Source organism: Nuphar pumila, chromosome 15 (assembly GCF_984573655.1).
Source record: "Nuphar pumila chromosome 15, dmNupPumi1.hap1.1, whole genome shotgun sequence".
Classification (NCBI taxonomy): domain Eukaryota; kingdom Viridiplantae; phylum Streptophyta; class Magnoliopsida; order Nymphaeales; family Nymphaeaceae; genus Nuphar; species Nuphar pumila.
In genome coordinates, this window is record NC_143263.1 from 6336495 (window position 1) to 6360810 (window position 24316).

At 39.8% G+C, this 24316-nt stretch overlaps 1 protein-coding gene across 1 annotated transcript; it reads left to right on the forward strand.

Moving 5' to 3' along the window:
• The first annotated feature begins 882 nt into the window (after positions 1 to 882).
• LOC149814286 (trihelix transcription factor ENAP2-like) lies at positions 883 to 14254 on the forward strand. Its single transcript, XM_089988600.1, has 2 exons — positions 883 to 2121; positions 14033 to 14254. Exons 1-2 carry the CDS (start codon positions 1281 to 1283, stop codon positions 14044 to 14046), a joined length of 855 nt encoding a protein of 284 aa, XP_089844726.1. The 5' UTR covers positions 883 to 1280; the 3' UTR covers positions 14047 to 14254.
• The last annotated feature ends 10062 nt before the right edge of the window (positions 14255 to 24316 follow it).

The window sequence follows — 24316 nt, forward strand, 5'->3', positions numbered from 1 at the left end:
TTAATTTGTCACAGGACCCTATAGGGTTTGGGTCTGGGTAAACCAGGCCCATTGACACCACCCCTATTCCAAATATATTTCTCTCCACTTTTCTCCAAATCATTTCCATCAAATTCACTCAATTACCATCTCCTCAAAAGAGTCTTTAAGCTCGAACTTGAGAATCCAAACCATAGTTGAAGAAGCTTTTTTTTTTTTTGCGAAGAAGTTTTCCGGCGAAACTGGTAATGTTTGAGCCGGATGACCGGCACCCAAGCCCTTACATAGTCCACCAATGAACTGCACCCACAGACCTGATGGAATGGCTAAACCTAGCTTTTGAAAACATCAAAAACTCGATTCAAAAGCATGAAGCCACGCACTTCTATCATGCTTCCTAACTACCAAGACTCACAAAAAAAAAACAGTTTTTAGCATAGTATCAAATTTACTAAAAGTTGAAATGCAATTTTAGTGAGAAAAATCATATTCTTCTTAAAATTAGGCCATTTCTTTTACAGGGTAAGCTGGGTTAGGCAGACCCCTACCAGTTACACAACTATATACCCTTGGGATTCGAACTTGCAAAGTCCCAACACAAAGTGACGTGCGCTAACTGCTCCTGCCAGACAAGCGGAGCCCCCGTTGGTAAAAGCCTACGCTTTTATTTTTTTTTCGCGCCAACCGGTAATTGTGTCCAAGCCACGGCGGTCATCTGAGCTGGGTCTCCGTCAAACTCACGCACCGGGACCCATGTTCCAGATCCAATTACTGTTCCACCCTTAGACGCATTCCCTTACTGAGAGATTCACCGTTGTCGTTACGTACTTTCTCTGAGGGTAGTTTCGTCATTGTGGTATGGCCGGGGAGCGAAGACGACAGGGTCAACAAAATACGAACGCTAGATTCCGGGGGAAGGAAGGGAAGGACGGCTCCAGGAAGGGGGCAGGGTGGACCCGCGGCCCGGGACTCGTTCCCCCGGCGGGACTCCGAGCGATCCCGGCCGTCCGTCGCACGGCCGGGATCGCGCATCCGTGATGCACGGCCCGACGCGACGCCAGCGCCCCCGGCGGTACACGTGCGAGAGAGAGAGAGAGAGAGGGCCGTGTGCCGGAGCGTCGCTGCTGCTGCGCGACGTTAACGTCCCGCCACCGACAGGTCGGACTCCGGACGCCCAGAGGGCCCTCCCTCTCTCCCCTTCCCCTTTTTAATCCCCCGGCCGGCCTCATATCCGGCCGCCTAGAGTAAAAACCAGATCCTCTCAGAGAGAGGGAGGAGGAGGAGGAGGAGGAGGGTTTTTGATGGAGGAGAGGGATACGGCCGGAGGGACGCCCGGAGGCGGCGGCCGATCGGCGTCCGGGCGGGAGGATTGCTGGAGCGAGGGGGCGACGGTGGCGCTGATCCAGGCGTGGGGCGACCGGCACCTGGAGCTCAACCGGGGGAACCTGAAGCAGAAGCACTGGCAGGAGGTCGCCGACGCGGTGAACGCCAGGCCGGGGACCGGACGCGCAAGGAAGACCGACGTGCAGTGCAAGAACCGGATCGACACGCTCAAGAAGAAGTACAAGACGGAGAAGGCGAGGGTCGCGGCGACGAACGGCGTGTTCGCGAGCAAGTGGCCGTACTACGACCGGATCGACGACCTGATCGGGCCGGCCACGGCCGTGAAGAAGCCGTCGCTCGTGAAGGCCGAGCCTCCGATGGCGCTGCCGCTTCCGTACCGGGGAGCTGCGGCGGTGCCGGTCGTGGCGGTGAGGGCCGCGGCTGCGGCGGCCGGGGGGAAGGAGAAGCGGCCGGCGGCGGGGGAGGATTACCTGTTGCGGAGGATCCCGGCGTCGGAGGGGCATTCAGGGTCGTCGAGGTCGAAGACGAGCCCGGATAGCGCCGAGAGCTCGCGGGAGAGCCGGGGGAAGGGGAGGGAAGGGGCGGGGAGCGGGGGAGGGTTCCGGGAGCTCGCGGGGGCGATCATGAGGTTTGGCGAGATCTACGAGAGGGTGGAAGCCGCGAAGCAGAGGCAGATGATGGATCTGGAGAGGGAGAGGATGGAGTTCGTTAAAGGGTTGGAGATCCACCGGATGCGGATCCTCATGGATTCGCAGATCGAGCTCGCGAAAATGAAGAGGGCAAAGCGTGCGAGCACAGGTGAAAAAATCTCCCCTTCTTTTTTCATTTTTTTTTAGTTTAACATGATGGCGATGATCATCATCATTATAATCGATCTTACCGTCATGGTTGTTGATTTCGTTGTGTTTGAGTTGATTGATGTGATTTTGTGGTGGTTGATGAATTGTGGTTTGGTGGATGAATGGAAAAGGGGGGAGATTTTATCATTTTTGCCTTCCCTATCTCATAGTTTTTTTTTTTTACGCGTGTTTTTGTATATTTCTTTTGTTTATGGCTAGTTAGTCTTGTTATTGGTTGTTTTTATGTTTTTTTTCTTCTTTTAAGCTGGAAGATTAAGTAAGTACGCAAATTATCATCTTGCGTTTCTGATTTTTTTGTTGGAATTTGATGCCTGATCTCTGATTTGATTTTTATGTTAGTTATGGGCTTTAACCTTCTCTTGGAGATTCTAGAGCGAGGGAATCTTTTTGTTTTCTTCTGGTTTAAATCTCATAGTTCCTACTTCAATTGGGGGTTGCTGTCTCTGGTTAGAGTAATGATTTATGCAATTTATATTCGTTTTATTTAGGTATTAACAAATTTCTTCTTCTTTTCTTCATATCCAACTTTACTTTGCCTTCTTCACTTTGGGCCTTTTCATTTTTTGGTTTTTTCTGCGGTGAGGGGGTTGGAGTGGAGTTGTTGTTGTTGTGTGTGTGTGTGTGTGTGTGCAGGTTAACTAGTTGTGGCTAATTAGCTGTGGTGTGTTTTTTGGTGTTGTGCGAGCAGTCTAGTCCAAAGTACAATTCCAAACTAGGACACGAGTGATGGATGGTATCCTCTAGAGGGCTGGTTTTTAAAGGAGTTATTCATTGAGGACATTGATGTCCGACGTCTTCTAGGATTCAAGCTCCTCAATTTGATGGAGAGCTTTTGATAGATATGGAAATAATTTTGTACAATATTGCGTGGCTTTAATTCCCAATCTCTATTTATCGAGACTGTTTTGTTAATTCCCATTCCCAAGAGATACTGTGCTCAAACATCAGTAGGATGGTATAGGGATGGAAGAGGTTGACCTATATGGACATGCACAGCAAGAGCAACACCTATAATACTGCGGAGGAAGGTCATCATCGGCTTTCATAATTTGCTTATTTGGGTTGCATTGACTCTTCTTTTTCCCCCTATTTTTGGTGCTCTGATTTTCACTACTCAGATTGATCTCTGAAATAAGTTGCAAACTGTTGTTATTTATTGCAACCAAGCATGCTATCGCTATTGTCATGTTAAACTAAATCCTTAATCCATCCCAATGATGATTTTCAAGGATGTTCATGTCTGTCATGGTTTGCCACCATAGGCTCCCTTTAAACCCCCAAATGTTAAGTTTTCCTTGTAAATGTCATGTGCTTTTTTCAGTGTTTGGAGTTCAAATTTGGTATCAGAAGATGGTGTGTTTCTGTTACTTAGCTTTTTCACTTTCCATTCTCAGTTTGTTGTGGGACGTTTGAGTTTTCACATGGCATGCTACAGAGGCTTGACATACGGATTTTATTGTGAGGCAGGATTAGATCTTCTTTCGAGAAAGCTTAAATTTCTTTGGAGGGTTTCCTTTTGCCAAAATATAACATGATTTTCTTTTGAACAAAATGTGATTATCCACATGATGATAAAGAGCTAACAAGTATATGCAAACTCATATGTTATTTAATTCACCTTGCTTAGGACTGTTCAAGTTATGTTGTGAGAAAATACTTAATCGTTAGTCAATGCCTAATCATATGTCAAACAATGATGATTTGGTTTTTTTATTCATTTAAGGAAGACTGCTTCTTTATATAATGATAGAAGGTGGACCTTATACTGATTGGGGCAACCCCTAGCTTGACTATCAAGAAAGAAGAAAGGGTTTTTTATAATTCATCATACTGTTCACATGTTTCTGTACAAAACAAATGACATAAAGTCTATGAGAAGCAAACGGCATGTAGGACTCTTTGTTACAATAAGAGTAAGCAGCAGAAGTTATGTTGCCATACTAGGAAGCATGTGCGTTTGTAAGTTATCCCTAGAGATTAGAGAAAACAATGAAATTTTATTTTGATCAATGTGGATTTCAGCTTCTAAAGTGCCTAACTTTAATAAATCCTGCTTCAAAAAAGTTCCATTGAAGAGAAGACTCTAGTCTATACCTTTTTCTTTTTTTGATATAAAACAGAAATGTACTGTTGATCTTTTTTGAGAAGAAGTGTATTGTTTGCAAGTCTTTAATCAATTAAAAGATGTAACTATTTGCTCATTAAAAAAAATGTAAAGTAGCTTAAATGTGCTCTTGTGCTTTTTTGTTGATCAGCTTGCTAGCTTTCAGCCAATGATTTGATAACATTGAAATCCCGTAATGTGGTGAATAGAGAAGTTAAGCCTTTGTAAAGGCACCTTTGAAGAGCATAAAATGCCATAAGTTGATGCTAATGTAACATTTTGAATGTATTAGATTGTTTTCCATCCCTCGGTTTTTAACAAGCCAGGCCCTATTCTTCTGGTTAAACATCAGGTGTTAAGGCTATTGAATAATGATAAAAGAAGAATTACTTCCTGGCTCTGCTTTCATATGCACAATTGAAAGGTATCATTCCTTTCTTATCTCTTCTTTCATAAGCACAATTGAAAGTCAGTCCACTTGTTCATTGACATTCTCTTGGCTCATCAACTGCTTTTTTGTTGGAACTTCTTAACCTAGACCAATCAAGAACTGCTCATAAAACTTGTAGAATCTTTTGTTTATGATTTTCTAAGGTGATTGGCAAGAAACGGATCCCATCATTTGAAATAGGATGGGTTCCATCATACATTCAATCCTAGCCATCCAATCAACGTCTAGATGGTTCTGCTGGAACCCATCCTATTTCAAATGATGGGATCCGTGTTCAATTGGAAAGGCTTTACAAGGGCTTTAAAGTTGTTTTCTGAACTTACAAAACCAATTGCTCTATTGGTTCTAGTGTCTAGGTTCTACCAACCAAGTTTGACTCTTTAAAGCCATGTCCCATCTCTATCTTTGCCTGATAGTTTCACTGTAGAGCTTGATATAAGGCTGTTTGTCTGCCATTCTGGTCCCTATCTGCTTGCTTTTTTATTTAGCTCTTGTATCAAGTTTTTATGTGAAAGCTTGCTATTTCTTATCTTTTCTTTTCAACTGAAGTAGCATATAAGATTTTCTCAGGTAACTTTTCTTGAGACAAAGGGCATGTTTGAAATGCTCTGTGATTCTTGGATCCTGTGATTGTAAATCACAATCATCATACTTTCCCAAGGTTAATGAAACATGAAAAAGTACAAGTTGTGATTGTGATTGCCAGCTGTGATTGTTTTTGCCTTGAATCTTGTGAGACATTGTGACCGACAATCACAGCTTCTACTTTCTCAAGCTTCTACTTTCTCACCTGTGTTTATGTGGTTGTGTGCATGTGTCAATGCAATTGCCAGAAAGTCATAGATCCATTTGTTATTAACTAAGATTGGAACCCAGATATTGCATGCAAAAGCATGATCAAGTGATTCGTTGACCATTCTCATATCAATGTCATCTGTTCTATTAGTTTTTTGTCTCTCGAAAAAACCCTTTAAACTTCGAACTCGAGTTGTCCAGAGCGTGTCCAGCTTTGCATGTACAAATTTCCAAACTTCATGGCAGTGCCTTGTATTGAGTATTTCCACCAAGGGTTTCTTTATAGATTCATAACGGCTGCAGATTCTCATACTCAATTTGTCCTTCAAAGAGGTTCTGATCTCCAGAATACAAGATGGTATGGAAAGACACAGAAGTGGATATTTTCTTGGAAATGGGAGACATAGGGTCTAAGGAAGTTGTATCATGGCTTAGCATGTAAAGGACAAGGCTTCAAGGAAAAGGAGACTAAGAATCTCATGCTGGTCTATTCTTGAAACTCACTCATCCAGGCATGCTTTGATGGCACGAGCTAAATATCAAAGAAAAGGTTCCAATTCCTATCTCAGTTTATTTGAAATATACCACATATATACCTCCGGGGCCTTGTATTTGAATGAACTACAGGCCATCAGTAAGAGGTAGGTTGACAGCCACTAGATAAGCAGGGTTTTAACGATCTGAGTATCTCAATCGTGCAGGTTCTGGGGAGATCACTGTTAAATTATGTAATCGAATATTGTAATCCAATATGTATTTTATATATATAAGGTAATACATATACATATATATAATATATGTATATGTATCTACCTATTATATATATAATATATATTATTAGCTGTAGGGGTTGTTCCATCTTTTCACCCTCTTTACACATATTCAATTCTTGAATATGTTTTTTGTAAATTCTTTTTTTTCTTTTTTTCTTTTTTTCTTTTTTCAATGTACTTTTGTACCTTGGGGGGGGCACTACTAGTCGTTGGGCCCCTTCAACGGTCACATTTGTGACCGTTGGAGGGTTTCCAACGACTATGTGGGAGCCCCTCCAAGGGTCTTCCCTTGCCCTATAAAAGGGCCTCCCTCTATTGTATTTGGTATGGCTTTGGGACAAAGCCCAAGTGTTCAATAAAGATTATATTCTTATTTTAGTGCATTTGTGAGATTGATTGATTTGTGTTTTTGTGCACTAGTGTTCTTATTGTGCATGTGTGCACTTGTCTTTCATCAAGAATATTGGGTCTTAATTATAGTATCTTGTTGAAGATACTTTTACATGGTATCAGAGCTCTGGGTTTGAAGAAGGAAGATCGTGTTATTCTTCATGTTTCATCATTTTCCATTCGTCATGTTTCATCAAGAATATTGGGTCTTGGGTTTGAAGAAGGAAGATCGTGTTATTCTTCACATTCTTGGGTGTTTCGAAAAATGTGCCTTCAAGCTTTTAGAGATTGGCGTGAATCCATTCCTTCGTTCAATATTTTAGAAGGCTTCTTCATCAAGAAATATCTAGATTTCCATTGTGGTACGTATCTTTATTCACCTTCTCTCATCTCTAATGGGCGAAAAAGACTCTCACTTCTCCCTTAGTTTAAACTCAATGGCTCAAATTATCACGTTTGGGTCGGAAACATGGAAGCTCATATCAAAGGAAAGGGGCTTTGGGGATATCGTCAAGGATCAATACCGGAACCTGAACCAAAAATTACGATGGTTGAAAGAGGAGAAATAAAAAATCTTGAAGGTGAAGAAAGACAAAAGGCTCTTAGAGAATATTCAAAGAAACATGACGAATGGAAAATGAGAAATTTCAAGATTCTATTTTGGATCTTCTCATCCGTTGAAACCAAGATCAATGCCAATATCATCAAATTCAAGAAAGCTTCTGAAGCTTGGCAATATCTTGAGAAGATGTATACGTCAAAAGACTTGTCTCACAAGTACTACCTTCAAAAAAGGGTCTTGACCCTACAACAAAATGAGATGTCTATTAGAGAGTACTTTGCCGAATTATCCTCTATTTGGGATGAGCTAGCCATGCTTGAGCCCAAATGGAGTGGTGAAACTATTGAACTTAGATACAAGCAATTAGAGGAAGATCACTTCTTTAACTTCCTAAATGGGCTTAGGCCCGAATTCGAGCAAATTCGATCTTCTCTACTCTCCGCTTTTACTTCTCCCTCTATTGAAGATGTAATTACTAAACTAAGTGGGGAAAAAACACGTATGAGTATAAGTAAGAATAACCCAAGTGTTCTAGACCTTCCAATCATGAAGAAAATGAAGGTATTAATGTCATTTTAAGACCGGGGAGCAATTTAAGAACCTACAAGCCTCCTCATTTCAAGAATCAAAACCAAAGTTCAAGCGGCCAAGGAGGGAAAAGAGATTATAGCAAGCTCTTGTGTCACTTTTGTAAGGAACCGGGGCATATCAAGCCAATATACCCAAAATGGAAGAAGTTGCTAGCTATGGCTACCATATCCCAACCTCAAAAAGAAGAATGTTCTTCATCTTCAAGTGGAGCTCTCTCATTGCAACAAATTGTGGATGCTCTTCAACCTTTTCTCAAACGGGCTATTTTTGGAGCCGCCATGTCAACCTCTTCTCCTCCTGGTAAGACATCATGGCTTTTAGACTCTGGTGCTTCATTTCATATGACTCCAAATATAAGTTTGTTTTCCGATTACTCAAATAATCGTTCCCCATCCTTTGTTTCAACTGCGGATGGAACATCTCTTGAAGTAAAAGGAATTGAAAATTTTGAAAAACAAGGTTTTTTTATTCCAAAAATTAGATTTATACCTAAAAACTTAAATTTACTTTCGGTTTCTCAACTCTCGGATCATGGGTGTGATATAAGATTTTCGTCTAACAAATGTTGGATACAAGATCGTCGGTCCGCGAAGTTGATTGGTGAAGGCTCTAGGAAGGACGATCTTTACTACGTTGATTCTCTTCAAATCCCAAAGAACCCATTTTGTAATGTTGTCCATCAAAAGGATATTAATGTGTGGCACAAGAGACTTGGACATCCAAATATTGTAAAAATTTCCCATTTACCTTTTGTTAAAAGTCTATGTAAAAGTGATTTCAATTGTAACGATTGTATACTTGGGAAAATGAAAAATTACCTTTTTGTCAAAGATCTATGTTTACAACAAGACCTTTTGAAATTGTCCATTCCGATGTATGGGGACCGGCCCCTGTTTTATCAAAAAGAGGTTTTGCATATGATGCCATTTTTGTTGACGACTACACGAGATATTGTTGGATTTATTTTCTTAAACACAAATACGAAGTTTTTTCGACCTTTAAAACTTATCATATGATGATTAAAAATCAATTCAATGGGGAACTAAAAAATTTTAGAACTGACTCTGGTGGAGAATACCTTTAAGTGAATTCAAAAACTATCTTAATAGTCATGGTATTCTTCACCAAAGATCTTGTCCGAAAATCCCTCAACAAAAGGGCTTAGCCGAAAGAAAGCATAGACACATAATAGAGACAACTCGAACCCTACTTATTTCTCAAAACATCCCAAAAGGTTTTTGGGCTGAAGCTGCTTTAGCATATGTCTATTTAATAAATTGTCTACCTTCGAAAAACTTGAATTATATCTCACCTTTTGAAATGTTGTATTCCAAAGAACCCGACTATAGTCGGTTGAGAATTTTCGGTTGCAAATGTTTTGTTCTTACTGACAAGAACGACAAGCTTTTACCAAAAGCCATTACTTGCGCTTTGCTTGGATATTCTAAAACCCAAAAAGGGTTTCGTTGTTATGATATTAAGAATGATAAATTATATGTTTCCAGAAATGTGAGTTTTCTGGAGAATGTTAATGGTTTTGAAAGAAGTGAACATTTTTAAGAAAACATGGATTATTCCTTTTTATTTGAAATTTTGAATTATTAACTCATGATGATGATAGTGATGATGAGCTTCCTTCTAATGAGGTCAATGATAAAGAAGACGAAATTGATTTTCCTTTTCATCCTCCTACCTCTCAACATAGTGATGAAGGGGCATCGAGAGACCCTATAACATATACCCATAGAGACAGAAACAATTTTAGGAGTGCGATTGAAAAATACAGTGAACCTAGTGGTTCCAATTCAACAAATAATGAAAATCTACGAAGAATTGAGAGAAATAGAAAGATGCCTTCTAGGTTCATCTCATATGATTCATTTACTCTTAAACATAGAGCTTGTCTTTGCGTCATTCATTCCTATGTAGAACTTAGAAATTTCGTAGAAGCTAAAAAGATTGTTGAGTGGCTGAAAGCAATGAAATTTGAACTTTCGACTCTCAACAGGGCAAAAACTTGAAAATTTCAAGATCTTCCTAAAGGTAAAAAAGCTATAGGGTGCAGATGGGTATATAAGGTAAAGACTAAGAGTGATGGATCTCTTGAGAGATATAAATCGCGGTTAATTGCAAAGGGATATAGTAAAGAATACTGGATTGACTATAAAGAAATATTTGCCCCTGTGGCCCGAATGGTCACTGTCCGATATCTCATTACCGTTGCCTCAATTAACAAATTGAACATCTATCAAATGAATGTTAAAAATGCCTTCCTAAATGGCGATTTAAATAAAGATGTATATATGGATGCTCCACCCGGAATGGAGACTCTTAAAGGGAAATTGCTTCACCTTCGAAAAATACTTTATGGTTTAAAACAAGCCCCCAAGGCTTAGTACGATAGGTTTAACTCCGTAATGTTAGAAAATGGGTTTTCATCCTGTTTCACTAACATTGCTTTGTTCGTTAGAAAAACCAGTGCAGGGATTGTCATTCTGCTTTTGTATGTGGATGATATGCTAATAACCGAAAGTGATGCTAAAGGAGTTAAAAGCATAAAATCAATTTTAAATGATAGATTTGAACTGTCTGATTTGGGATTTCTAACTTATTTTTTGGGTATTGAAGTGACATACTCTCATAGAGGGTATTTTTTGTCTCAAACTAAGCTTGCATATGAGGTTATTGACAGGTCAGGTATTACGGATGATAAAGTTTGTGAAAATCTTGCTATAGTAGGAGCTAAAATGAAGATTGATGATGACATTCCTTTCTCTGATCCCACCCTCTACAGGCAACTTGTGGGATCATTGATGTATTTGAGTATTACTAGACCAAATATTTCTCATGCAGTTTATACTGCAAGTCAGTTCCAACATGCACCAACATCAGTTCATAAGAGTGCCATCTTGCGAATTGTGAGATACATAAAGGGTACTCTAAACAAGGGAGTGCTCTTATCCTCTTATTCTGAATTAAAATTAATTGCTTATACTGACTCTGATTGAGGAGGTGACCCAAATAACCGTCTCTTCACCACTGGTTTTTGTGTGTTTTTAGGAGACTCGTTGATCTCATGGAGATGTAAGAAGCAACAAAAAGTATCTTTATCTTCAACAAAAGTCGAATATCGTGTCATGGCCACTACTACCATGAAAATGTATAGATTCATCAGCTATTAGAAGACATGGGGATCACAATAGAAGGGCCTACCAAGTTATGCTGTGATAACAAGAGTGCAATATACATTGTCAAAAATCATACTTTTCATGAGCGGACTAAACGCATTGAGATGGACTGTCATTATATTCGGGAAGCGTATCTGAAAGGAGTTATAGATCTTCCATATGTAACTTCAGAATATCAGTTGGCAGATTTCTTCACCAAAGCTTTATGTGTTCCGCTGTTCAATTTCCTCCTTGACAAACTTTCGATCATCTTGCCCTAAGTTTGAGGGGGGTGTTAAATTATGTAATTGAATATTGTAATCCAATCTATGTCACACGGACTCGGCTAAGGAGGTGCCGCACCCGAGTCGACACGCCCCGACACGGGTGCGGACTCGGGTGCGGCTTCGGACTCGGCCCGGACTTGGTCAACGCCGAGTCGGACTCGGTCAACGAGTCCAGGCCGAGTCCGTCCACATTTTGGACTCGGTCAACTTTGACCGAGTCCAAAAATGTCCCTAAAAAACTAATTTTTTATATTTTTATTTAAAAATATATATATAAAAAAGGCACTGTGACTGTGCAGTCTTTGCAGTGTGCACAGTCACAGACTGTGCACAGTCACAGTCACAGTCTGTGACTGCACAGACACCTGTGGCATTTTAAAAATAAAATAAAATTTTATATATATATATATATATATATATATATATATATATATATATATATATATATATATATATATATTTTGCCGAGTCCCCGTGTCCAAAAAATTTAAAATTGTGCTGCACCCGTGTCGCACCCACACCCGCACCCGCACCCATGTGACATAGAATCCAATATATATTATATATATATAAGGTAATACATATACGTGTATATAATATATGTATATGTATCTATCTATTATATATATAATATATATTATTAGTTGTAGGGGTAGTTCCGTCTTTTCACCCTCTTTACGCATATTCAATTCTTGAATATGTTTTTTGTAAATTCTTTTTTCTTTTCTTTTTTCTTTTTTCAATGTACTTTTGTACCTTGGGGTGCCCACCACTAGTCGTTGAGCCCCTCCAACGGTCACATTTATGACCGTTGGAGGGGCTCCAACGACTATGTGGGAGCCCCTTCAAGGGTCTTCCCTTGCCCTATAAAAAGGGCCTCCCTCTGTTGTATTTGGTATGGCTTTGGGTCAAAGCCCAAGTGTTCAATAAAGATTATATTCTTATTTTAGTGCATTTGTGAGATTGATTGATTTGTGCTTTTGTGCACAAGTGTTCTTAGTGTTCTTATTGTGCATGTGTTCACTTGTCTTTTATCAAGAATATTGGGTCTTGATTATAGTATCTTGTTGAAGATACTTTTACAATCACATCCTAAGTCATATTTTTAGGTTGAGACATGAAAAGACAGTTATACCACTGCCTTTTATTCTTATGAGTTATGATCACTAAAGATAATGTATACATGTGTATAAGCTACATTTCTGCAAGAGGGAGGTATATGTCTTTCCTCATTGGGTGAGGGTCTTTTAACAAGTGACCTTCACGCATTCTGCAAGCAACCTGCCATCCAGTTGAGAGACTCTGATCTGGTATTGTTGTGTTCTTGGGCCTTATCGGCATCAAATAACCAAAAAATATCCTTGCCATGCAACATGATTACTTTAGTGATACTTTGGTTGGCTGGCAAATTGATATGCTAGTTTAATTTTCACTTATTTCATTCCAATTCCTATTATATTGCCATGAGTACTATATGATGCTTTAGTGCAAATAATCAGTCTTATCAATAATATATTCCTTAATGTGAAGATGTTAGAATTTGGAAGGTGCAGTATCCAGTGGTTCCATTGGGGTAAGTTAAACCAACCTTAATGGGATGAACAGGGTCACCAGCGGCTGTCTAATTTTTTTCTAGGTTGTACTCTTATAGATGCCCTTGTAATTTGACTAAAATGCTGGTAATGCATGCCCAGATACCCATCATGATACCTAGTGTTCCTTCAAACCTTGTCCCGATCTCCATCCCCTGTACCCTCAGGTGATAGGATGTGGGAGAAGAAAATTCATGCAACATCATTGGCTTTGTTGTGGGTGTCTTGAATTCTGGGCCCTCTCCCATCCATGACTTGTTCCAAAAATATTTTTGACCATACAATGGGAATTTTCAATGAGGTTTGTGGCAGTGGTGGAGGGATCGGGCTGTTAGGCTCAAGACCGGATTCCACCACAAACTTCTTTTAGGGGTGTGGGGGTGAGGCCCCTGCGGTATGGACCTGTCTAGTTTTGTAATTTTTTCTTTCGTACTGGCTAGGGTTTTATGCCCTTCGTCATATATATAGTTGCCTCCTTTGAGAGTTGGGTACGAGAGTTTTAGGCGTATTGGGGATTAGGGTTTTGAGAGCTCTATATCTTGCCTTTGTATTTTCTCATATCTTGCTAGTGGATTTTTTGCTTCTCCTTTCGCCCGTGGATGTAAGCCTGAGTGCCGAACCACGCAAGTGTCTTTTCTTGTTTTCTTTCTCCTCTTTATCTTGTGGTTTGCTTCATTTTTTGTTATGGTTTTCTTAACAGGCTTGATCCTTCACATTTTATGTATGGAAGGAAATTTGAGGATGTCTCTTTTGGGGTTCTAGATTTTTTAATGTTTACTTCCTATTGCTCATTTTTAAATAGTTGGTTATAAGAAACTATTCTTTTCTTAATGCTTCCTTGGTGGCTTGGTGCACTAGATTTCCTTATATCTATAAAAACTGAATAGTCTTATTAGCATAGCTCTTCTTTTTGGAGCAGTTGGCTTCTGTACTCTCTGCCTTCTGGCACTCCCGATTTGAAATTGCTATGGCTTGGACCCCTCCCCTTGTATGGATAATCTATATGGTTTTGACCTCATTTTGGCAGCATTAACATGTTTGTGATGCTTCACATTACATGACGGATTTGTTGGGGTTTACGTTTTTGTAGTTTTGATGACTTTGTATCAAAATTTAACTTCACAATTTCCATTGCAGAGAGTTACTCGTAGCTAGCCGGAAGGGCCTTGTGTCACTCCACCTCTTGAGAAGCAGTTGTCTACAATGTCATTAAGGTGCACCTTGGCCTGCTTTGGGCAATGTAGTATGCGGAAACTACACATTTGCAACTCATGTTCAGGGGAATAATGTGTAAAAGATAGTAGTTACCTTGGTAGGAATTTCATATGATTTTTATATTATCAATCGTTTATATGACACAATGAATCATATTAGTGTTCTGTAGTGGAGTAACTCTTCAGTTTCTAGGGCACATTTTCAATTTTTTTTCCTTTGAATGTCTGCTGAAACATAAACACTAATAGAGTTGGTTTTTTTTCTTAAACCTCCTCTCTTCCCTATTTTTCAATCCTCCCAAGTACTTGTGTGAGTGAAAACACTTAAGCCCCAGTCAGTATTTAATTGCAAAAATTCCATGTTTGTTGTTGCATTTGCTTGTTTTGCATACCTTTTTTATGAGGTGGAACAGATGAGATTATGTCTCTATTACGTACAGAATGCATCCTATAAATGATGGCCCATCATAGACACTTCATATACACACACAAACATATATATATATATATATAGCATCTGTTTTTTTTATAGTTTCTTACTTAAATTCACGTGTAAAATAATGTTTTTTTGCTTATAGGTAATTTCTTGGTTATTTGATCCAAACCCTCCATTAAGAGGGCTGTTTTGGCTGGTAGAATACTAGAATACATGGGAAAGGAAAACAAAAGAGGCATGCATGTGTAATCATGTCATGCATCCATGTCCATATATATTATACCATTTCTAAACCACCCTTATTTTCATAATTTGTGAGCCGTTGATTTTTCACCATCTCAAAAATGAATCGTATCGTGTGTTAGATATGATAAAACCTTCTTACATATTAAATGAACCATGCTAAACACATCTGTAAGGTTAGATTTACCATTTGGTGGCTGGATCCATGCAAAGAAAAGTGGGTACCACCATAAGGTATCATGGTATAGAACCATCATATATATACTCTCTCTCTCTCACACACACACACACATATATATATATAGTTGTAAAATCATAGTGTGTTCAGCATTATTTGTTTGCTAAGGGTTGCACTTTGGATCATCTTTTTTTTATGTAAAAATATAATTTCTTGTCATAACTTTGGTACATAGTAGGCCGTCCATTTTTTAAGCCCTTAGAAAACCAACTTCTTTTATTTGGCAAAACCATGAACCAGAACCTGTTATTTTACTAAAGAAACTATGATCACAACTATATTGTTAGATCTAAAAAAAAAAGCTATAAAAATGTGAAAAATCTCTACTTGGATATTATGAGTTGTCCCCCCCCCCCCCTCTATTGAGCTTGTGTTATCGTCTATTTTAATTAAATAGGGGTGTCAATGTAATGCCCCAAAAATCTAGGACTTGTAACTTTTAGAATAATTTAGAAAGCTTTTGAAATCATACGATTATCAGAGTTTAAGTAGTAATTCATTAGAAAATGATATTTTTTAAAACAAGTCAATGGATCTTGAGCACATTAAAGCGTAAACTTTCCTTTGTTGAATTTCGCACGGCCATTGAAATCAAATGGTTTCAAAATGCAGTTTCAATAATTGAGAATTTGTATATCAGATTTGCAACTCATTATATTTATTGAAACCAAAAAGAAGTTTAGTATAACAGTTTCAGTAACTCAAGGTTTAATTAAAAGAGAATTTTTGAAAGACACTTTATACCAAATTTATCAACATGTCTTCAGGAGCGAAACGTCAGGGAAAAAGCTTTATCTTGATCTCATCACGCCATCGTGTCATTGCAAGCTGTATCACCTGTACACCACATGCTCATGAATGTGTCAGTTTCACGAGAAAATGGTAGGTACGCAAGAGAGTCAATATAGAACTGAAATAAACAATTAAAACCAGTTATGAGTTATATTTAACATGAACATTTGAATATGCAAACAAATAAAGGTTTACAAGGTGAGCAATAAACCATAAAATTAAGTGAGCTATTAACTATTATAAAGTATACAAAATTTTACGTCAAGTAACTGTCTAACTCATAAGGTGCAATCAATTATACAACAAGCAGTCTATAAGTTGCACGCGGTAAGCAATCATACAACAATGGTTATACTAATCACAAGTTGTAAGGAACTTATAAGACAGGCAGTTCCATTAGTCTTAGTTGTAAACAGTTCGTGGATTACGAGCCGTAAGCAGTCGCATTAATCTTAAGATGCAACAAGTTCGTAGATTACGAGCTGTAAGCAATCACATTTATAAACCAGGATAGTTTAACCAAGTAGTAAAACATGTCACAGGTGTCATATTGCAATTAGCATAATGTTATTATCATAAACATTTAACTAGCACGAGCAGTCAGTTATTACTAGCAAAGAACTAGTATAACGCTACAACAAGCGTGCATAATTCAACGAGTAGAATACTGAACTAAACAAGCAAGTCATGTCACTGTGTGCATAGCTCAATAATGTGAATAGTTTATCTTATGTTTCGATATTAGCTGGCCAGGCGGGTACGTGCAAGGCACGAAACGTCGAAACAGTCGAGACCAGTCCAAGGGTTTATTGTGTTTTAGATAACCCGGATGGTTGACTGAGTCCGCTCCTAAGTGGACGACCAGTGACCAAGAGAGTAAATCTCCAAAGGCATAGGTGGCATGTGGATGCATAGAAGTGGCCTGAAAGTTATCTTTTGTAGCTCATTTTCCCTAACTCCGATGACTGGGAAATCCGAGTCTTTTGTCTGTAACTGTCATTAAAGAACCTGTTCATCGAAGTTTTGTACCATCTGTCCTCTCACTTGACGAACCATGTCGAACAATCACGACGGGGGTTTCTTAATCGTCGTCCTGTTCTACCTGCTTTGGTCTTTTGACTCACTCGGGCATCTTGCCTGTGAAGATGAAATCATCACCATTATGTGATTCATACGTGTCAGTGCATGTTTGAGGTAGACATAGACCTCTCATCCTACCCATCGTAGTACGCAACATACATGTTCAAAAGTACAACTACGATGAGAGGGGTATGGATTTCTCAAAAGAAATCCCCACAACATTGCTTTGCCAATAATACATGGTATAGCCATTCAAGTTAAAACTTGCCATGCTCTGGTCCTTTAGACTCTTACAAGCCTCTTGCCGGTTGGACGAATAACAACATTATATGATTACAATAATGTGCCAAAACCCATTTTGAGGCTGCCAAAGACCTCTCATCTGATCATCGTAACACCAACGTGGCGTACCTGTTTAAAGGTACGACCATACCTATCAAAAGGTATGACTACAATAAAAGGGTAATAGTTTCTCAAAAGAAACCCCAACATTTATCTTTCATAAAAGAAGTAATACAATAATTACTCAGTTTGACAAGATCAAGTCTTTCAAATTATATTAACAACAATGGCATATTGCACGATACGAGATCGCCTCAGATCTCTCATTCAATCATCGTAGTACTACCATGCCGCGCATGTCTATAAGTATGTTACGACGAAAGAGGTATAGGTTTCCCAATAAAAACCCCAACACAAAAATTGCACTAAGATTCAATGCAAATCAGAAAATGTTCAAATGTCATACTCTCTCTTTTGGAGTGACGATACAATATTGCATGCAGGAGATCGCTACGGATCTTGCTTTCATTTTTCAAAGACAAGACAATTTGGGAGACTTGATTGTTATATCGCAACTCCCAAAACCTTCGAGCTTGCTTTGCAAGACTGCACACTCGATAAGTTGTAACCCTTTTTAGAGTTTTCGAGTCATATCAAAATATCAAATTATGGTTGTAAAACCTTCTTTTCGACAATGCCGACTTGGGCAAACTTAATTGTACTTTTGCAATCGGCGTGACTTTCAATCTTTGCTTTTGCAAAACACTGGATTTGAAAACTAGATTCGCATAAGGAATCCTTTTTAAAGAGAATTGTTGTGCACAAGCGCAACTCGCATCCTTTGAAGATGAGCGAAAACATGATATATAAAAGACTGCATTTACTTGTATAGAACAACTGCGAGCATGTGCATATTATAGCATAATAGCAAAGTACTAATCAATACTCGATGTGCAAAATCGCATATTGAGCCAAAGATGCATAAGCAAAATGCATGAGGTACGAAACCGTACATCGATCAAATATCTAAGCAAGCAAGTAAATATGCAAATAAGGCACAAGGTATGAAATTGTACCTCAACCAATAGGCGTGCAGACAAGTAAATATATAAAGCAGATAAGTACCAAAAGAAAATAAAGTACAACTAGGCATATTTAGCATGGTTGTATTAATTATTTCAACTTAATTCAGTTCATCTACTGCCCTTTCGCGCAACTTTTCTCTACCTTGAAAAGTTACGAGGTTGTGATCATCTCTTAGCGTAAGTGATGATGGCTTGGGTCACGGGGCACGAGCGAGCTTCGTTGTGTGACCTACGAGCGCAAAGATGTTAGTATGACATGATCTCAAAACAAGAGGCGGGTTCGGTAAGACCCGAAATGGTCGACAGATCGGACCCCGATGCGAGGACAGGCAAGGGCTCTCCCTGCCTCTAGGGGGCTCTGCTCCCAGCCGAAAAGCTGCAGAGGCATACGCATAGCCCATGCCTAGCAGGAAGTGGTAGAGGCAGGGAGCCCTGCTCCCTGCATGCCCGAACAGCAGAGGCACCTACCTGCCAAAGGGTGGCAAAAGGGTAGGGGGGGCTGCTTCTCTCAAAACGTAGGCAAAGCAGGAGTTAACAAGGGCAGAGCACCCTGCCATCCTACAGGAAACATCGACAACCCAAAACTACAAGCGACAAGGGCCTTACCCCAGCCAACCTGCCAAAAAATTGGTCAAAGTTGGCAGAGCTTGACCCCTGTCGACCTACCCAGGTAAACAGGGAGGCGACAAGCCTTGGCTGCTTCCTGCCAACTCACCGGGAAAACCCGAGGAGGTGTCAGGGGCTCGACCCCTGCCCACCAAAAGTGAAAAAAGAGAGGGAGATGGCCACAAGGCTCGGCCCCTGCCATTGCTCATGGACACAAGGAGGTGGTAGGGGCTCCGCCCCTGCCGACCTGCCTGAACAAGAGGCAGGCAGGGGGCCCTGCCACCCTGCCGACCAAGGCACGAGCAGCCCCTCCCCTGGGAGCCCTCTGCCTGACAAAAGAGGCAAGGCAGGTGGCAGCCCTGCCGCCTGCTGGAAAGGAGAGGGGCGGCAGAGGCTTAGCCTCTGTCGGCCTGCTCGAGCCAGCGGATAACAAGGTCTCGCCCCTGCCAACCCTCTAATGAGGAAACACGGGCAACAAGGGCTAGGCCCATGTCGCCTGCCAAAAAGGAAAATTGAAGGGGATGAAGACAGACGAAGAGGAACGAGGCAGAGGAGGACAACAGGGATAAGAGAGAGAGAGAGAGAGAGAGAGAGAGAGAGACTGGGGAACCACCGGCATTGGGGTTCTGGCGAGGTGGTTGTTGAACGAAGAACACCAAGCAGGGTTTCGACGAAGTGGTGCCGACCAAAAAAAATAGGAAGAGGAGGGTTAGTTCGGAAAACCCTGCAAGGAGACAGAGTGGGTGGCGGTGAGGGCCTGTAGAGTTGTCGCTGGCGGAAGGGGGTCATTGGGGTGTCTGCCAGACTCAAGGTGGAAGAAGACCGAGGTGATGGAGGGCGTACCTAGAAGGGGTGCACCGTCATCGATGTCGGGCTCCCTTGCGAGGTCGCTGGTGACGACGATCGTAAAAGGGGGCAGCAAAGTTGGGGCTTGCTGGAAACCGCAACGAGAGAGAGAGAGAGAGAGAGAGAGAGAGAGACGTCGGGAGGAGAGGAGGAGGGAGGCGAGTGCGATGTGTGTCCACCCTCTCCTCTACATTGCTCTTAAAGAGCTCGGGGGGCAATTCGGGAAAGCGGCACAGGGGAGGAAGGGTTTAAAATAAAACCCTCTTTCCCCTACGATCTTTAACCCTAACGGGTTATCGGATCCGGGTCTGGTCTGAATCTAACCCTGGTCCGAAAAGTTTTTTCGTGTGGGTTGTCAACGGGTCGAGTTTGACCCGGAACCCACACGTACCAAACCCTACAAGGTAAGGGTTTGGTGGTAAACAAGGAGGTTCGATTTGAATCTGGGTCTGGATCAAAGTGTTTCTGGGTATGATTTGTGAAATTTCGTACCAGACCTGGACCCGACCTGAGTTCAATGTGAAAAAGATTTTAAAAAATATATTATTTTACCAGGTATGGTCTGGGTCTGGTTCATGTGATTCTTATATGATATGGGTATGGTTTCTCTTATAGTGGGTCTGATTGGACCTGAGTCCGAACCTGGTACAAGCACCTCAAATCAGGTCTGGGTTTGGTCTCACATAGGTTCGAACTAAACCCTACCCGTTGACACCCCTAATTTTAAATGACCCTGCATATGTTAGGCCACTAACTTTAGTAACCTTATTCTCTCCCCTACTTCCAAGTGAAGGAAAGCCACACCCGCTTCATACTCCTACGTGTCTATCATCCAAAAGTAAACCAGCGTTCTCCAATAATAAATAATTATAGTAAGAAGAGTAAAACTTAAAGGCCATGTTTGGAAGCAAGCAAAAATCTCATAAGAAATTAAAATTTTGCTTATGACAACTTTTTCAAATGATTTTTTTTTTTGCTTGTTTGTGTACGTAGTGAAGGTGGGGAACTCTCCTCTTTTTATTGAAAAAAGATAGGGAGATGGGGGGTTGATCAGACCCTTTTTCAGCCGAGTAGCAGTTGATAGAATGAAATGCTTTGAAGGTGAGGGGTTGCTTTAATGCAAAACAAAAAATGATATGAAAATTTCCTACACCTCCCTAGGTGAAGGAATTTTTCTTATAAAAAAAATAAGTTTTTAGAAAAAACTCTTATTTCAAAATTTTATTGTTTAGTACGGATAGAAAAGTTGCCACTTTTTCTTTTCTACTTGCATTTTTTCTTCCATTTTGTCACTTCCAAACCTGCCCAAAGTATCTATTTTCTTCTAAACAAGGAATAAACTGAAAGAAAAATGCCTAATTTTTTTGTAATGTCTGTTTTTGATACCTTGTTTTGTTATTATTAGTTTTTGGATCTTTTGATCTTCAACCATTGCATTGTTGGTTGGTTGGAGGCTAAGTTGCTGTTTTCTTTTTTCTTTTTTCAGAAAAACTGGAAAAAAGAGGCCCTGATAGTGCGACCTAACCATCTATCTCATTTGACCCCAAACGTTTCTTTTTATTGGATTAAATTTTACAGATAAGCATAAGCATGTGGTAGCATTGCTGTTAGTGGGAATCCACCTAAACTTATGTCCATCTTCATGATCACTATCATAAAGCTATTATCGTCATCAATTAATGTTGTACTAAAGATGTTAGTGGGACTCTCTCTCTCTCTCTCTCATTCACATGAATGCACGCACGTAGAGAGAGGCTTGGTTTATTTACTGCCATGATCCAGAGTCCGAGCATTAATGATCCTCAGTACATGCTTTCAGATGGGTAACCTGAATGGATTAATAATTCATATATGTTTGTGTACGTAGTGAAGGGCACGTTCATAATGACAGCCGACTGTCTTCTCTGCAAATACATACAGTAAAGTGAACCCTAATAAAAGAAGCCAATTTCTCCTGAGTCATATAATCAACAGCGTAGGGCCTCTATCATAAATATTTGCATGGTAAAGCCTGACATAAAAACCAGCTTCTTTCTAGCTTTGTCTTTAGCACCCAAAGATACCTTAAATAAGTTTAATCTTTTCCACTGAGGTTCCCTAGCCCATGTGGAATTGTGACCCTATACTTGAAGGCCATGTTTGGGCTTTGGGAATTGCTGACTTGGGATTTGGCCTGTGATGAGCCAATTGATGACAATATGGAATCTTGCCAAGACATGGTCTCCTTGTCAGGGGCCGCTGTATTTTTCTTTTATAGATTTTCAAGGGAAACTTCACGCACTCGCTGGCGAATTCATTGGAATAGAAAACCCTAAATGTCCCTTGTCCGTTGGGCAGTGAGCTCTCTTCCTGCCTCGCAACAAAGGGGAGCCAGGGGGGTCCAGAGAGCTGCTAAGTGCCGTGACTATTCGACACAGCCAATCACATGATAGCATTTCATGTGGGGCCCGCACCTTCAGCTGTGAGCCTCCGCTCCTTTGATCTCAACTCCTCAAACTCGTGACATATCCTCAGCTTGGTGACATTGCCATCAAACCAATAACCAATGTTGTCCCAGGATGCAAACAGACCAGATCCATCATGGACATTTTATGATTTTTTATTGTTTTGACATGATTCGGATCCAACTTTCTTATGTATTTAGCTTATCTGGATCAGATTCGTTTGCATCCCTATTGTCTCATTACTGAAAGTTTTGAAAAAACCTTGGGAGCAATGCTTTCTAAGAAACTTACATTAGAAGCGTGAAACTACATGCTATTTTCATGCTTAGAAAACTCTGTAATAAGCTCTATTTTAAAGGATAGACGGTTACTCTAATACAGAATCAAGATTAATTGATAATGAAGATGCATTTTTCATGTCAAAAGTGAAAAGAAGTCATCATTCATATCTGGGTTTGGATCTGAGATCCAGACCCAACTCAAGTTCATTATGCCACATGTTTATTAATGGTTCAATTGTATTTAAGCTTGTTGTATAAAGGGTATTTTGGTACCATAATATTTGTATTAGCATATACTTAATGAAAAACCTAATGTGCATATCCCATTGAAGGTTTTCAGCAGCACACGTTCTCTCTCCCATTCTCTCTCTATTCTTGTGATTGAACATCAAAATCTTCAATTTCTATCATGGTATCAGAGCAATAGATCCAGTCTTGAAGATCGTGATCTCCTTGTGATCATCAAATCGAGTTTTCTGTCTCTTTCAAAGGTAGTTCCCTATCTAATCTCGTCTCTTTTCCCTGTGTTCTTTCTTCTTATCGATTTTATCAACCCTTTCTTTCATTCCTTTATTTTCAAATCAAATCTTGGATTTGTTCTCGTTGAAGTGCTTTCTTTTTCTTTCCTTCGATTTTTTGTTCTCTTCTTATTTGTCTTTTTTTATTTGAACGTGATCCCACATCAACAAAATTTTGAATAATCATGTAAGATCAGATTTTGATCTAGGCGTGATTCCAATTTTGAAAAGGATCACGTCAAAGACCTTTCTCCTGATTTCTAAAATAGATGTAAAATTAGACTCTGACCTGGGCATGATCTCCTCTCCTCTTTGATTAATTGATATCCTCTTTGCTGATCAACTTCTTGGATTTACCTTTTCTTCCATTATAATTCAAAAGACACGTCATTTTCAAAGTGACGTGCTCAATACTGGTTGAATTTCGTTCAGAACAGATTTTACAGCAAAATCTAGTTTACTGCCTCTGGTCCGTATAGAATATTAAAAAAAAAGCGAGCAGAATTTATTTGAAATCTAATTTCTGTTCGGAATCTCTTTTGAACCCAACAAATTTTACTTGCCACCGCATCTTTGTTTTAAAGTCGTTTTTCTCTTTTGTTTGTTATCCTTTCTCTCTTTCGATTTTTTTCTTCTTTAGAATATGGATTCATTTTCTTATCAATCTGGTCTTTCTTTAAACTTTCTCAGTCAACTCGTGTCTGAGAAACTGAACAACTCCAATTTTCTAACCTGGAAGGTACAAATCATCCCGTTCATTAAGAAGTTAGGATCTTTTTGGACATCTAGATTGCTCTGTCTCAGTTCCTCCAGAGTTCATATCACAAGACGACAAGAATGATAAGTGAGACTTTTCTATTATATATGTCAAAAAATCAGAGTATGTATCCTAGATGAAGAGAGAGCATGCATTGGTGGCCTATTTCACTTCTACTATGTCGCAAGAGGTGCTTGTAGCAATCTCAGATGATTGCTTAGCTATGCAGTTATGGTACCGACTGGTTCAGACATATTCTCAAGTTTCTCAGGCCAGAGTACTATTTTTAAAGAAAGAGTTTCAAATGTTAAAAAAGGATTCCATGACTATCATAGAATACTTGAACAAAATGAAGACTATTACAGATCAATTAGTCATCGTAGGTTGTGTAGTCAGTGACAAGAATATGGTGCAACAAACTTTGAGCGAACTGGGACCCGATTATCATATGATAGTTACTTCCTTAGTGTGTTTACAAGATTTACCTACATTTGAAGATCTTTGTGCCAAGCTTTTTTAGTATGAAATGACTTTGAAAGGATTTTCTGAAGAGACTCATGTTCACATTAGAGCACAAAATATGCTTGCCATAGGGGTTG

Excerpts from the sequence above, each read along its gene's own strand:
- LOC149814286 (XM_089988600.1), top strand. The coding sequence starts at position 1,281 with ATGGAGGAGAGGGATACGGCCGGAGGGACGCCCGGAGGCGGCGGCCGA.